Here is a 13,845-nt window from a genome sequence, read left to right as displayed (position 1 = left end):
AAGGTGGTTACGTGAACATGTACACTAATGCGGCTCTTGTGTATACCGACCTCTGTGGTGTGGGGTGGCTTAAAGTTAATTTTTTATTACTTCCGTGGTCCGAGCTATGCGCCAAGCGTAGAGGAGCGTACACACAGAAGAAATAAACAATCACGCTAATTGGCTGATCAACGCACTTGACAACAAGCCGGTTGATCCATTGGTCATCGGCGCGGCGCGTAGTAGGCGACCTTTTCACTTCTACGCGATCGCAATTCACCAGCGCGTACCCGGACCACGGAAGTAATAAAAAATTAACTTTAATTTGTCAAAAGGTAGTTGAAAAGAACAAAAGGTGGCTCATTTTGTCAAAAATTGAGATCATCCGCCCTATCCCTCTCGGATTGACGCCCCTGCCTGATGCATTTTGGTTTGTATGATATAGGCCTATTCGCTATTTTAATCAAAGCGTATTATTAGAAACAAGTCTAATGATAATGCTGGAATTTGTATCCTTCTTCGTTAACCCCATGAGAACTACCTGCCAATTGGCCAAAATGAATATTGTTTCCCAATTTTGAACCAATTAAGGAGGGTATTGATAAGATCATCTGCAAATGCATGTTTCACCATAGATAGTTTAAAGCCTAATCATAATTGGCAATTGAAATGAGTATTTCAAAATATCAACCAATCAGAAATGCTTTTAGATGACAAGTAGTGTTTAAGTGTCCAGGGGGTTAACTAACAGTGACTTGCTAAAACTACAATACACTGAAATTTATCGCTTTCAGCTGGGTTTTGATGCAAATGCGGGAGAGAGACAGAGACGGCTGCACCGCCCTCAATCAAATGGCCTCTATCACACCTCGCTCAAACCATCGATGCTCACGATCCGTGAAATTACTGGTATTCAAGGTCATTTGCATCACAACTCAGCTGAAGTCTGAAAGTTTCAGTCGCAACGTCGCACAGTGTCATCGCCCCCATATCTTCATGGCAGAAATCGCCATGGTAGGTTGAATCCACAGCCACGCATGGCCATTTTGTTCCGACCTTTGAGACGCATGAGCCGAGTGCAGCTAGCCTACGCACTGCGCTATATAGTACGGCACATATAAAATATTTTTGTCAGGTTTTGAGTTCAAGACGCACGCTTCTTTCTCAAGACGCTAGCTAACGATCATATCCGTTGAACATATATATTAATGTGCAAGGAAACAAATCTGGGTTCTTTAGACTAAATCAATTACGGGAGATATTCATCATTTTCTACCCCGGTATCCAAAGATTTAGCGTCTGAATATCAAATCGTGCATAGCACATTCACGTGGATCTATTCCGGGTATTTATTTTAGTATCTCTGCTGTACCAAGTAATTATTAGCCAGGCGATGTCGGTGTGCGTCGGCTCTTCCGCCAAAAGGTCTGGTTAACCAGATTTAAATTAAATCTAAATAGACAATCAATTAAAGACAAATCTGGTATTCAAAATGAAGATGGGGAAAAATTACATATTTTTTAAGGTTGTCAAATTCGGAAACCATGGTTAACATTCGTACGCAAGCAGTCAAATAATTGGCTTGCTTCCTTATACTTTACTAATATTTACGTAAATAAAACTTGGTGAGCAAAATTAATGCTTACTTACTAAGTAAATTCAACCTATGCCCAAAAAAGCACACCTAGTAAATTATTGGACACCATATAATTGTCATAAAAACATTTATTAACTACCAAATATTAAAAACATTTCAACTCCTACAACCCTGTATACTTTTATTTTTACATTTAATTTTTTGAAGACCATACATACAATACATGAAAAATATTATGTATAGCCCCCTCTCGAAAACTAGTGAATTGCATACTATACTTCCTCAATTAGCATTTTGTGCAAATTTTATTACACAATTAGATGCCGTTCTTTTTTATGGACCTTTTCATTTTACACGTAAAGTCTATGGAGATTGATATTAGAGAAGGCTGGAAAGGGCGCAAAGGTCACATTTTAGGCCGTTTTAGGCACTTAAATGCTCATAAAAACGCATCGAATTGTGTGTAATTTGCATCGAATGCTACTTGAGCAACTGTGCAAACATAAGTAAATACTTCTCGAGAGGGGCTATACTTTAGTAGCTGAAACAAAAAATGTCCTTTGGTTATGAAACATGACTTGGTAATGTTTGAATGTTTTATGTTCCCGTGTGCGATGCATAAGCCTCTTCCCTTGTTTGTATGCTATATGATTATATTTATATAAGTATACACTCTAAGAAATAAAAATTCTAAAAAGGTTCTAAAGTTAAATCTTCTCAGGAGAATTTTTAGAGGTTCTCTAAAGAACTAAAAATGGTTCCAAAACCATCGAAAATGGCCCCAAAATGTGATACAGAACTATTTTTCGGTTCTTTAGAGAACCTTTAAGGTTCTCCAAAATTAAAGATTTTTTTAAGTTCAAGAGGGAGGGTTCTCCAAAGAGGACAAAAAAGGTTCTATTTAGAACCTTTATTTTTTAGAGTGTATTATTAATCGTTTGAAATACACTTTTTTATTAGTATTTCCCACCAGGTATTTGCGACTTCAGTCAAGATTCACTCCTGTGGTATTTATTAGTAAACCAGTATTCACCAGCCAACTCTGACATAATTGACCTTTTTTGGTAAATCCCATAATTCCTTGCGGTTAGACCCGAGATGTCGCGCCACGTCGCGCCGTCTGCAATGCGCAGTAACGATGTTTGCCAAATGATGTGCGCATCGGCGTGACGTCAAATAACGACATCTCGGTCTAACTGCAAGGAATTGTAGGATTTACCGAAAAGGTCAATTATTTGTTTAACTAATTTAAAAGAACTTGAAAACCAATATATCAACAGCTTTTAATCATGAAAATATCTCGGAACATTGGGAGGAGTACAATAATGACGATGTTAAATTCATAAATATTTATATATAGTTCACCGTTTCGTTTTCTTACCTCTAGTACCTAATAATCGTGATTTGGTATATGATTTTTCTTGGAAGTTAATACATAATTCCCTAATCATGACTTAAGCTCAATTTATACTACATCGCTGAGCGATAGCGATTGGTTTTTAGCCAATGAGGTAGAGCGTTTTTGTTGTGTTGGGAAGAGCGTGCTACCTCATTGGTCAAATACTAATCGCTCGTCGCTCACCGATGGAGTATAAATTCAGCTTTACTGTTGTTGATGATTATTGGTCTATGGGTGGTAAAAAATAAGATTCGGTGGGTGTGAAATTGTCACCCTTGGGTAATTCAAGAATTCCAAGGTCAAAATTGACATACATGTAGTAGTAAACATTTCGCTGGTCACAGATTCAGAAAATGCATAGTTTGACCTATCTGCAACTTAGCCTTCTCGAGTTACAAAAAGGTCAAACGTTTTGGGCTCTACAGAGGGGCGTCAAAACAGACAACAATGATCCGATTGTGATAATGAAAATGGTCTCAAATTGTTTGTCTTGTAATGACAATTCAAATACATAGCAAATCAAAATAAAGTAAAACGTCGGAAAAATGCCACCGATGTATTTGGTCAAAATGCTTTAGTTGATAGCCGAATCAACATCGTGTCCTCCCACAACTGTAAAATCACTGGCGTGTGACCATTAATAAGTACTCAATGCCTATTTTTGTGAGCCCAGTAAAAATGCAGTTGCGCAAAGTCGAATTCATATAACACGAAAATTACATGTTTCACCTCATTCTTTACAGGAATTGACAGAACGAACGCCTTGAAAATTGTTTGGCAGTCGTCAGCGATTGCTTTGAATCACCAAGTGGAACACCTCTGGATTTCTTCTCGTGGGACTATTTGACCTTGATAACTCCAGAGACACATAATTGCACAATTTGACATCCTCAGTCACGCAGGACAGTGTGAATGCCATAAATAAGGAGCGCTGAATCTGTATACAGAGGAATGGTGGCCATGTGAAAGCCTAAGACTATCAATTACTATAAAGAAAGTAGTGAAACATGTGATTTTCATGTTGTTTTGATTTTAATTGACTTTCTACAAAAAAATGACTGCATTGTTACTCGGTTCACAAAAATAGCCAACAGCTGGGTCCTTGACAATGGTCACACGCCAGTTGTTTTACAGTTCTGGGAGAACAATATGTTATCAGCTATAAACTCAGATCATTTTGACCAAATACCTTATACTTTTTAATCTAGTGGCATTTTTAATCTGTTTCCTTTATTTTGATACGCCCTAGGATTTTTTTTACCTTGAAGAAGGAGGGCGTGACCTGTGACGTAATTTACGTGGTTGAATTTTTGGGGCATCCCTTTAAAGATTATTTACACCTTAAGTCCATACCGAGTTCGGTACTTTTATTCAGAAGCGCACCGTTATTTGAGTTATTGCCTACACTATAAATTAAAGTTGCCCACACCAGTAAATTATTCTAACTTAGAATATTTTCATTATCTTAATAATCAAAGCAGAAGTCTTCAGGGTCATATCCGGACTGGTGACCTGTAAAAATAGAACAATGAATACGAAATTGTATATTATTACAAAATACATAAATGGTCCCAAATTTGTATAGATATGCAACAAATGTGTGTGGGGTTGGTGTTGGGGTGGGGGTGGGGGTGGAGAGTGTATGTGTTGGGGGTGTAGCTGTTGGCATATCAAGGTGAACACAATTTTTAATTATCATATAATTATCCTAAAGAGCATCTGCCTTTGATTCAAGTGAATATAGTAAAAGTAAAAGAAAACTATACTATTATGATAATTGATTATGTCAAAATCAATTATCATAATATTATTAAAGCCGTGTTTGAAAACAATGCATATGCAAGTTAAACAATGAACATCGTAATTATGAAGATAATTGAAACAAATTTTCAACTTGATGAATCGGAAATGACTTGTTTCATGTAAATAGGCCAAGCCCGTGACATACTTGGCATAACTACACCAGCGTGGTTTTTTATTCATATTTATTAGCCTAAAACTAATAATTGATAAATTATGACCATGACTTGACTGTACACACCCCTCCATTATGTTGCGGGTATCCAAACTTTTTCCACTTATTAGGCTAATGAAACTTACGGTATTGGTTCCCGTTTAGTTTTTGATCTGGGAGAAGGGGGCTGTTTCATTATTCAATAGTTTCCTTAAAGGCCTATTCTGGTTCAGTGATTTGCTCATTCGTACGAACGTAAAAACCATCAAAATTTTGATTTTGGTACCTTTGTCATTGTCATAGATGTGCTAACACAGCCTGCTAGTGGTTCAGCCGAAAGCCGTGTATTTAACTCAAAGGCAGTTACATGATTAGCTACATGTATTGCAATGGGGCTTCAACTTCGTCGTCAATACTGATGTTTAGATTTCAAAAATACTAAATGACAATTTGAATGACTTATCCTTAAGCAATTTATAAACAATATTAATTTGTTTACACTTGCGCTGGGATCACTGAATAGGCCTTTAAAGCCATTATGTGTGATTTGCTCCACAGCGACGCCCTCATTTTATCTCCAATTTCTATATACAGTATACTTTTTGCATGATTGATAAAGATAAAGCCTGAAGTGCTCTAATTACAGTACAATTTAAGTTTTTATATTTAAACTGAAGATCTCAGGTTTTTAAGAGTTCACCGATCGAGTGCTTGTTAACACATCCGACCAATGTCAGCTCATGTGTACACACGTATCATTGAATCAGTGACGTATAATACAAGGTATCCCATAATGAAGAAAATGAACCGCATTTTGTGATCGTACAACAAACAATGTACTTTTTTCAGATATTACTTATTCATCCTTCTAACTATCTGCTAAGTTTCAAGTCCATATCTTAAACATGTTAAAAGCAACATAACTTATGAGCGCAAGATGATAGGGGTGTCAAGATAGGTTAACCAACAAAATATCGCACAACGAAAGTCGAACACAAGCACACCTTTGTGCTTTATTACTTTTTATGTTTCTCTTATTTTTCATTGTTGAACTTATTGCACAAAAGAAACATATTGAAAAATTAAATATTATACACTGAAAATAAATCAGTTTTAGAGCTTCTTGACTCTTGGTGGTAACAAATAAAGGAATATGGTCATTAGAGGAGAACACGTTTTCGGTGAAAGCAGTTCTGCACGCTGTATCTCCTGTCATCAAAATAGTGAAATGAATAACGTTTTTACATTCTGACTGAAGTCTTGAAATAAAACCGAACAAGTTTTATTCATTGTTTATCAGAATAAAATACTGCATCTGCCATGCTATGGCTGGGCCTACTCAAGTGCCCCGCCAAATGCACGGTGGCTGTGACGGTGGATTACTGAACCTCGTGTTGTATTATGTCACGTAAAGAGCTTGGTCAGGAATGTCTGGAATGCGGGCTATGTAGGCCTACGTAGGTTGTGAACTTGACATTCACAGGGGTACTAGTAAAGGGTACATAGATTATGCTATGAAAAGGATATTTATATTAATAACATTAACTTAGATTATTTTCAAAAATCTACATGTAACCTCTTTTGGGGACACCTGGTATATATACTGGATGCATATCGCTGTTCTTAGTACGTCTTGCCGTATAAACTGTGTGCATATCGCTATATTCGGAAAGCAAATGCTCATGTGTTTACTTTCTAATCAATTTTAAAAGTAAACATGTTGAATGTTTAGAATCTAAATACTCTCATGTGTTTACTCTTTGTGTTCATGTGTTTACTTGGTGTTTACTTTGGTGTTTAGGTGTCCTATACTTGTACTGTGTAAATGAAAAATTAAACACCTTGCAGTGTTTAAAAAGTGTTACAGAAACTCTAAACACTTGGATTTACAGTATACCAGTTGTAGTACCTACTCATTCATGGCACTTTGGATGGCCCAGGGGAAGGTTAGCCCATATTTGCAAGACTATCCATACCTTAAAAGATGAAATAAACCTATTCCGTCTGGCCATGGTCTGGTCTGCTGGCTGATCTTTTCCTGGGAAATGAGGTTTTCCAATTTGGGCCTGTAATGAATCTATCCAACGATCTCCCTAATAACCCTAACACGAGCTTTGAACCCTATAAGCTTACCGTGATAAGCTTACCGCGCGTAACACGATCTTTGACGCCTATAAGCTTACCGTGCGTAACTTTGACGTCATTACATATCTCATGGTATTCCTTGCTTGCGAGTAGTTTAGCTTGGGCTGGATTCCACCAATCGATGAGTTTCGAGTCATACCGAGCCATCATAGCGGAGCCGCCGACTGGGCAAGCCTGAAGTCTGTCTGTTATCTCTTCCACATCTGTCCTACCTCTGAACCAGGTGGCGTCCGCAAAAATGGCAGCTATCTATACAGGGGAATAAAATAGCCTCGTGAGTCTGAAAGAACTGTAATACTCTCGAAAAAAATGTTTTTGGAAAATTAAAATGACCCACAGACGGAATCGTGTTTGCTTTTTACTACTGTCTGTTCAATTAGCTTAGATTCTTGAATTTTTAAAATATTTGAAAAAATAAAAAATTGTGGTCAAAGTCATCAAAGAAAAGTGTTAGCACAGCCTTAGACCTAACGTGATTTATACTTGTCAAATTCTAAAGTTCAATTTAAAACCCCGTTTCTTTTCAATTTTGCTCTTTTCCCGCCATATTTTTATAAAAAGCCGTAGAACGTCGGGTACCATAAACTTTTTTGAATCAATCCATTTAGAGCAATGGGGACGAATGTCACAATGCGCAGAGATAGTATTTATTCGACCATCCGTCCAGCAAAATATTTGCCAGTATGCCTAATTTGTGTTGAAACCCTACTGTTGAAACATTACGTTATTATTATGAACCAAGGTTTTCTAAAATAGGCCCAGCTTATATAAATACATTCCTTGCGTATTTATTTATTTTTTATTTATTTATTTATTTATTTATATTTATTTTTATTTATTTATATTTATTTATATTTATTTATTTATATTTATTTATTTATTTATATTTATTTATATTTATTTATTTATATTTATTTATTTATTTATATTTATTTATTTATATTTATTTATTTATATTTATTTATTTATATTTATTTATTTATATTTATTTATTTATATTTATTTATTTATATTTATTTATTTATTTATATTTATTTATTTATTTATATTTATTTATTTATTTATTTATTTATTTATTTATTTATTTATTTATTTTTTTTTATTTATTGTGCGAATGGATCTGAGCAGGTGTAGGCCTATAGACCTATTATAAAACTACACATTTATTTTCAATTTGGTATTTCGTTTTGTGTGTTGAATACAAACTATGAGAAGGACATTTGGAAACAAAAGAACTTTTAAACAAGAAAATATTATTTAAAACAATCAGGTTACAGAAAACAATCCTTGTAAAGTCATTGTATCTGAAAATGTCAAGCGAATGCTGATATTCTTGGGAAGGAATGATGGTATTAAACAAAACTTACATTTTACATTTTAAACCAGTTAAAATAAGAACAAAATCCATAATTTTAATGTCATTGTTTAGGAAAAAAATAATGCTCAGAATAATGTAATGCATAAAACGTAATCGCGCCATATAATTTCGTGTAACAAAACCGGTGGACCATCATCACCTATAGAACCTATCCAATAACCGGAACGGTATAACAATTGAAATGGCAGGACAGATTGGTGGACAGATTGTTTTGCTAAATTGGATAGGGTCTATGCCCTAAGTTGAGAATGGACCGTCCCACTCGATTTGTAAAAAAGTCACAAACCCTTTTGGTGGACCCAAGTAACTGCCTAAAATGAGGCAAAATTGAAAAGAAATGGGGTTTTAAATTGAACTTTGGAATTTGAAAAATATAAATCATGTTAGGTCTAAGGCTGTGCTAACACTTTTCTTTGATGACTTTGACCACAATTTTTATTTTTCAAATATCTTAAAAATTCAAGAATCTAAGCTAATTGAACAGACAGTAAAGCTTTTAATGTAAAGGCCCTATACTGAAAATAAATAAAACATTTAATTTCAATAGTCCATGAATACAAATAAGGCAGTGCTCATATTGAACATTAACAAAAAACCCGTTCACTGTCATAAAAATCAGTTTTACTATGAGAACAAAGTTTGTAGCTTTCATGTATGTTCTTGGTGTATGAATCAAAGAAAGAAAATTTGTTAGAAGGTATCGGTTGCACATCTTACTATAAATAGGGGAATGTTGTATCTATGTATCATGTATGTGTATAAAGGCTCCGCCAGTTTCGATCCAAATGTCGCCAAATTCATACGGGAGATCGAGGACTATACCGAGACGGTAATGCGAAAATTTGGTTGGAAACGGTCAAGAATTGGCTGCAAAAACAGTGAAAATATGGGTAAAAACGGGGTTTTGATATAAAAATCGGTTGCCAGACTACGCGTCACTGCAGCTGGCCGGCAGCCCAGACAAACGAGAACCTAGACCTATGACTTTGGTTCGAGTAGCTACCTACTGCTGATATTGGTGTTGATGAATAAGTTTTCAATTGTTCATTGGCTCTAATGTAGCCATCTACTGCTGATATTGGTCTTGAAGAAGTAGCTTCATACTGCTGATTGCTGCTGGGTTAGCTATCTACTGCTCATATTGGTATATGAAGTAGCTTACAACTGCTGATTGTTGTTGATGAAGTAGCTTTCAATAATATTGTTCATTGTCGCTAAGGTATCTATCTACTGCTGATATTGGTGTTGATATAGTAGCTTCAATTGCCGATTGTTGCTAATGTAGCTGTCAACTACTGATATTGGTGTTGATGAAGTAGCTTCCAATGGCTGATTGTTGCTAAGCTTGCTTTCAACTGCTGATATCCGTCTTGGTGAATCCCTATTGCTGATTGGTGCTGGGTTAGCCATTTATCACCAATCTTAGCACCAATGAACAATGAAAGCTTCTTCATCAACACCAATCAGCAATATGTATTTACTTCTTCAACACCAATATCAGTAGTAGATGGCTAACCCAGCAATCAGCAATTGGAAGCTACTTCATCAACAACAATATCAGCAGTAGATACCCCACCACCTGTCAACAATAGGGAGCTACTTCATAAACGCCATTGAGAACAGCAGGCAATGATAGATGGCTAACCCAGCACCAATCAGCAATAGGGCTTCACCAACATGGATATCAGCAGTTGAAAGCAAGCTTAGCAACGATCAGCCATTGGAAGCTACTTCATCAACACCAATATCAGTAGTTGACCGCTACATTAGCAACAATTGGGAGCTACTGTATCAACACCAATATCAGCAGTAGATAGCTACCTTAGCGCCAATGAACAATTGAAAGCTACTTCATCAACAACAATCAGCAATTGGAAGCTACTTCATATACCAATATCAGCAGTAGATAGCTAACCCAGCAGCAATCAGCAGTATGAAGCTACTTCTTCAAGACCAATATCAGCAGTAGATGGCTACATTAGAGCCAATGCACAATTGAAAGCTTATTCATCAACACCAATATCAGCAGTAGGTAGCTACCTTAGCGCCAATGAACAATTGAAAGCTACTTCATCAACACAATCAGCAAAAGGAAGCTACTTCATCAACACCAATCACACAGCAACAAGTAGCAATTGGTAGCTACCTCTTCAAAACTAATATTAACAGTAGATGGCATGGCTACCTTGGCGCCAATGAACACTTCAATTGAAAGCTGCTTCATCAACACCAATCAGCAATTGGAAGTTACTTCATCAACGCCAATATCAACAGTAGATAGCTAAACCCAGCAACAATCAGCAATTGGTAGCTACTTTATCATCAGCAATACCAGCAGTAGATCGATACCCCAGTACCAATCAGCAGTTGGTAGCTATTTTATCAACACCAATATCTGAATACCTTAACAACAACCAGCAATTGGGAGCTACTTTATCAATTCAATTCAAGAAACATTTATTTCACAACTTCAAAAATACATAGTATAAATGACAAATGCCATAATTTACAAACCAATTACATACAAAGCAAAGTAGTGAATCCGATCACAAGCCCACTGATGACAGTCAAATGCGATCACGTAAGAACAAACAACCTATTAAAAGGCAAGAGACAGGACAAGAGTGGGCCTGAGACAAGATTAAGAGGGGGATCAATAAAAAACCTAAAATAAAGTTGTGGGCAACACGTGGGGAGCAAGCTCGTGGGTGCGGGTTGCCGGCAAACAGTACAAACGAAAAACAAACAGGACAAGACAAGACACTACAAAAGAAATAAGATGTGAACAGGAGTCAAAGAATAATTACTGGTAAACCGGTTTAAAAAGCAAATTGCTCTTAAAATGATGTTTGAAGGAGCTTGTGGATGTGGCATGTTGGATGGAAATGGGAATGGAGTTCAAAATGTTAACTCCATGCACTTTAATCGAGTTAGCAGCAAGATTAGAACGAACACGGGGCGGATAGAAATTATTCACACGCCTTGTATTATGACTATGAATTGAAGCACTATATTGAAAATAGTTGTCAAAAAGTGCGGGAAGCAAGCTATTGTGAGCTTTGAACATAAAGATAGCTGTATAAAGTTCATTTATATCATCCAGACGAAGAGTTTTAAGATTGGCAAACAAAGGCCCAGTATGTGCTCGAAAATCAGCATTGGTGATATATTCTGAAGTCTAAAGAGAGGGTTTAGGCGTGAAGACGCAGCTCTACCCCAATCAACACCAGTATCACCAGTACAGTAAACCCAGCACCAATCAGCAACTAGGAGCTACGTCATCAAGCTACTCTTAGCTAGCGTTTTCATTTTTTTGTCTGAAGAAACTCCTGGAATTAATCCTTTTAAAAATATAATTACTGAATATGATTAGATTACTTGTTGATCTTGGAGTTGGGACATCGACTTCAGTGCCCAAGTGGGTACGGGCAATAGCTGCCATGTGAAGCTGCCATGCGTATGTGAGTACAATATACAATATATTGCCAAATGTTCACAGGACAGCTTTTACACTTGCCCACTTCTTGCACTTAGCAGTCGACATGTTTATCAGGAGTAGTAGTACTACTTAGGCTTTGATACTTCTTGTGTTTAGGCAATGGACATGTCGTTGATTATTTATGGGGTCATTATTGATGCCATTTTGAAAAAGCGCCCTCACCGCCTAACCCACCATTGGCCAATGTGAAGGCAAACAGATTTCAAAACCTCAATGTATTTGCTGGAATCATTGATCCCGACAACACGGCATATACACTAAGCCAAAAAAGAAACTTATAATTTTTCACAAGGTCATAACTTAAAATCCTGTCTATCTAACCAAAATTACACACAAAATTGCCTCAATACTCTACTCTAAACACGTGTCAGTAACTATGCAGTTGTCCAACTGACACAACAGCAAAAATGCACTGACATGCAACACCTTCTTGGACCACATTCACAGCGCAACATATTTCTTTGGCTGGGTTCCATTTATTCGCCTGTGAATGTGATCCAGGAAGCTGTTCCGTGTCAGTGCATTTTACTGTTGTGTCAATTGGACAACTGCTTGGTTACTGACATGTGTTTAGAGTAGAGTATTGAAGTAATCCTGTGTGTAATTTTTTTTCATGTACAGGCGAATAATTGGAACCCAGCCAAAGAAATCTGTTGCGCTGTGAATGTGGTCCAGGAAGGTGTTGCATGTCAGTGCATTTTGCTGTTGTGTCAGTTGGATAACTGTTTGGTTACTGACAAGTGTTTAGAGTAGAGTATTGAAGTAATCCTGTGTGCAATTTTTGTTCATTTTTATGGAGAGGATTTTAAGATATGACCTTGTGAAAAATTTTAAGTTTCTTTTTTGGCTTAGTGAACAACAGAGACATGCTCCTTAGAGCTTCAACGACTGAGATATAGGCCAAATTGATTTAAATGGCAGCCATTTTGAAATTCAGTGGCAGTCATATTGGAACTTTTGTGTCCAGGGCTGTTCATAGTGATTTTATTGGACTCCTTGTCCTTGACCCTGTAAACATGGGTATAGACATCGAAATTATGTTTGTAGGAGCTTCAAGGACTGAGATATAGGTAATTATGAAACAGCGGCGTGCCTGGACCTTGTCAGTGAGCATTAGTTCAGCCCAATTTTACTGGGATACGCGCGCGAATATTTTCAGTTTCATATTATTTGAAGTGAAAGTTGACGTGATTGGGGCTCGGGCAAACTGGCATATGAAAAAATTGAGAGAGAAAAAATCAGGACGCAGGGGGGATTGAACCCCGGTCGCTGGATTACCGGTCCAGAGCTTTACCACTGTACTACCTGAGTTCACAGTCGGTACTCGGGCAATCTCAACTTAAGTCCCCATGATAACTCTCTCATTGTGTCTCAGCGGTGAAAGTTGTTACACATTGAGTTCCTTTTGCGCGTAAATGTGCAATTTTACACAATTTGATACCCAAATAAAGATCTTTATACCGAATGCGTAAACAGTACCAAGAACAGGGACTATATATTTTTTCTTTAAGTTGTTAGAGGAACCTGTCAGGCACGCCACTGCGGGAGAACCCAAGTGGCGTAGCTGCAGAGAGACAATTTCCCCCTGGCAAAAATTGCCTATTTGGGCCCCGAACCACTAGTGCAAGGGAAAGGGGAGAAAGAGGAAAAAAGAGGAGAGAGAGGGAGAGGAGGGGCAGAGAGATGGGGAATCCATACGGTATGCAATACCATACGATTAAGCCTGGCAATTGTCTATTTGGGCCCCGACCCCCCCAGGGAAATTTGGTGGATTTGGGCCCGCCCCATACAGGCTTGCCCCCCTCCCCCTGGAAAAAAATCCCAGCTACGCCGCTGGAGAACCCACTCCATTATTATTCTCACCGTGTCGTCTTTACTATAATTAAAGACAGGG

General features: G+C 37.2%; 1 protein-coding gene and 1 long non-coding RNA gene across 2 annotated transcripts in view; one reads left to right on the top strand and one right to left on the bottom strand.

Annotated features, from left to right (window-relative positions):
- Positions 1 to 2,039, top strand: part of LOC140146212 (uncharacterized) — a 2,709-nt gene extending 670 nt beyond the window's left edge. Inside the window, exon 2 of the long non-coding RNA XR_011858206.1 lies at positions 4 to 2,039. This is a non-coding gene — a long non-coding RNA (uncharacterized lncRNA). The remainder of the gene's footprint in view (positions 1 to 3) is intronic.
- An 806-nt stretch (positions 2,040 to 2,845) lies between these two features.
- LOC140146211 (uncharacterized) overlaps positions 2,846 to 13,845 on the bottom strand; it is a 107,671-nt gene continuing 96,671 nt past the window's right edge. Inside the window, exons 7-8 of the mRNA XM_072167993.1 lie at positions 7,113 to 7,323; positions 2,846 to 4,487 (exon numbers count right to left, since the gene is read on the bottom strand). Of these exons, the coding sequence (XP_072024094.1) occupies positions 4,441 to 4,487; positions 7,113 to 7,323 (258 nt within the window). The 3' untranslated portion in view covers positions 2,846 to 4,440. The remainder of the gene's footprint in view (positions 4,488 to 7,112; positions 7,324 to 13,845) is intronic.

This window comes from Amphiura filiformis, chromosome 2 (assembly GCF_039555335.1).
Source record: "Amphiura filiformis chromosome 2, Afil_fr2py, whole genome shotgun sequence".
NCBI classification, from domain to species: domain Eukaryota; kingdom Metazoa; phylum Echinodermata; class Ophiuroidea; order Amphilepidida; family Amphiuridae; genus Amphiura; species Amphiura filiformis.
The sequence above is the reverse complement of the archived record's forward strand: the minus strand, read 5'-3'. Positions and strand labels throughout refer to the sequence as shown.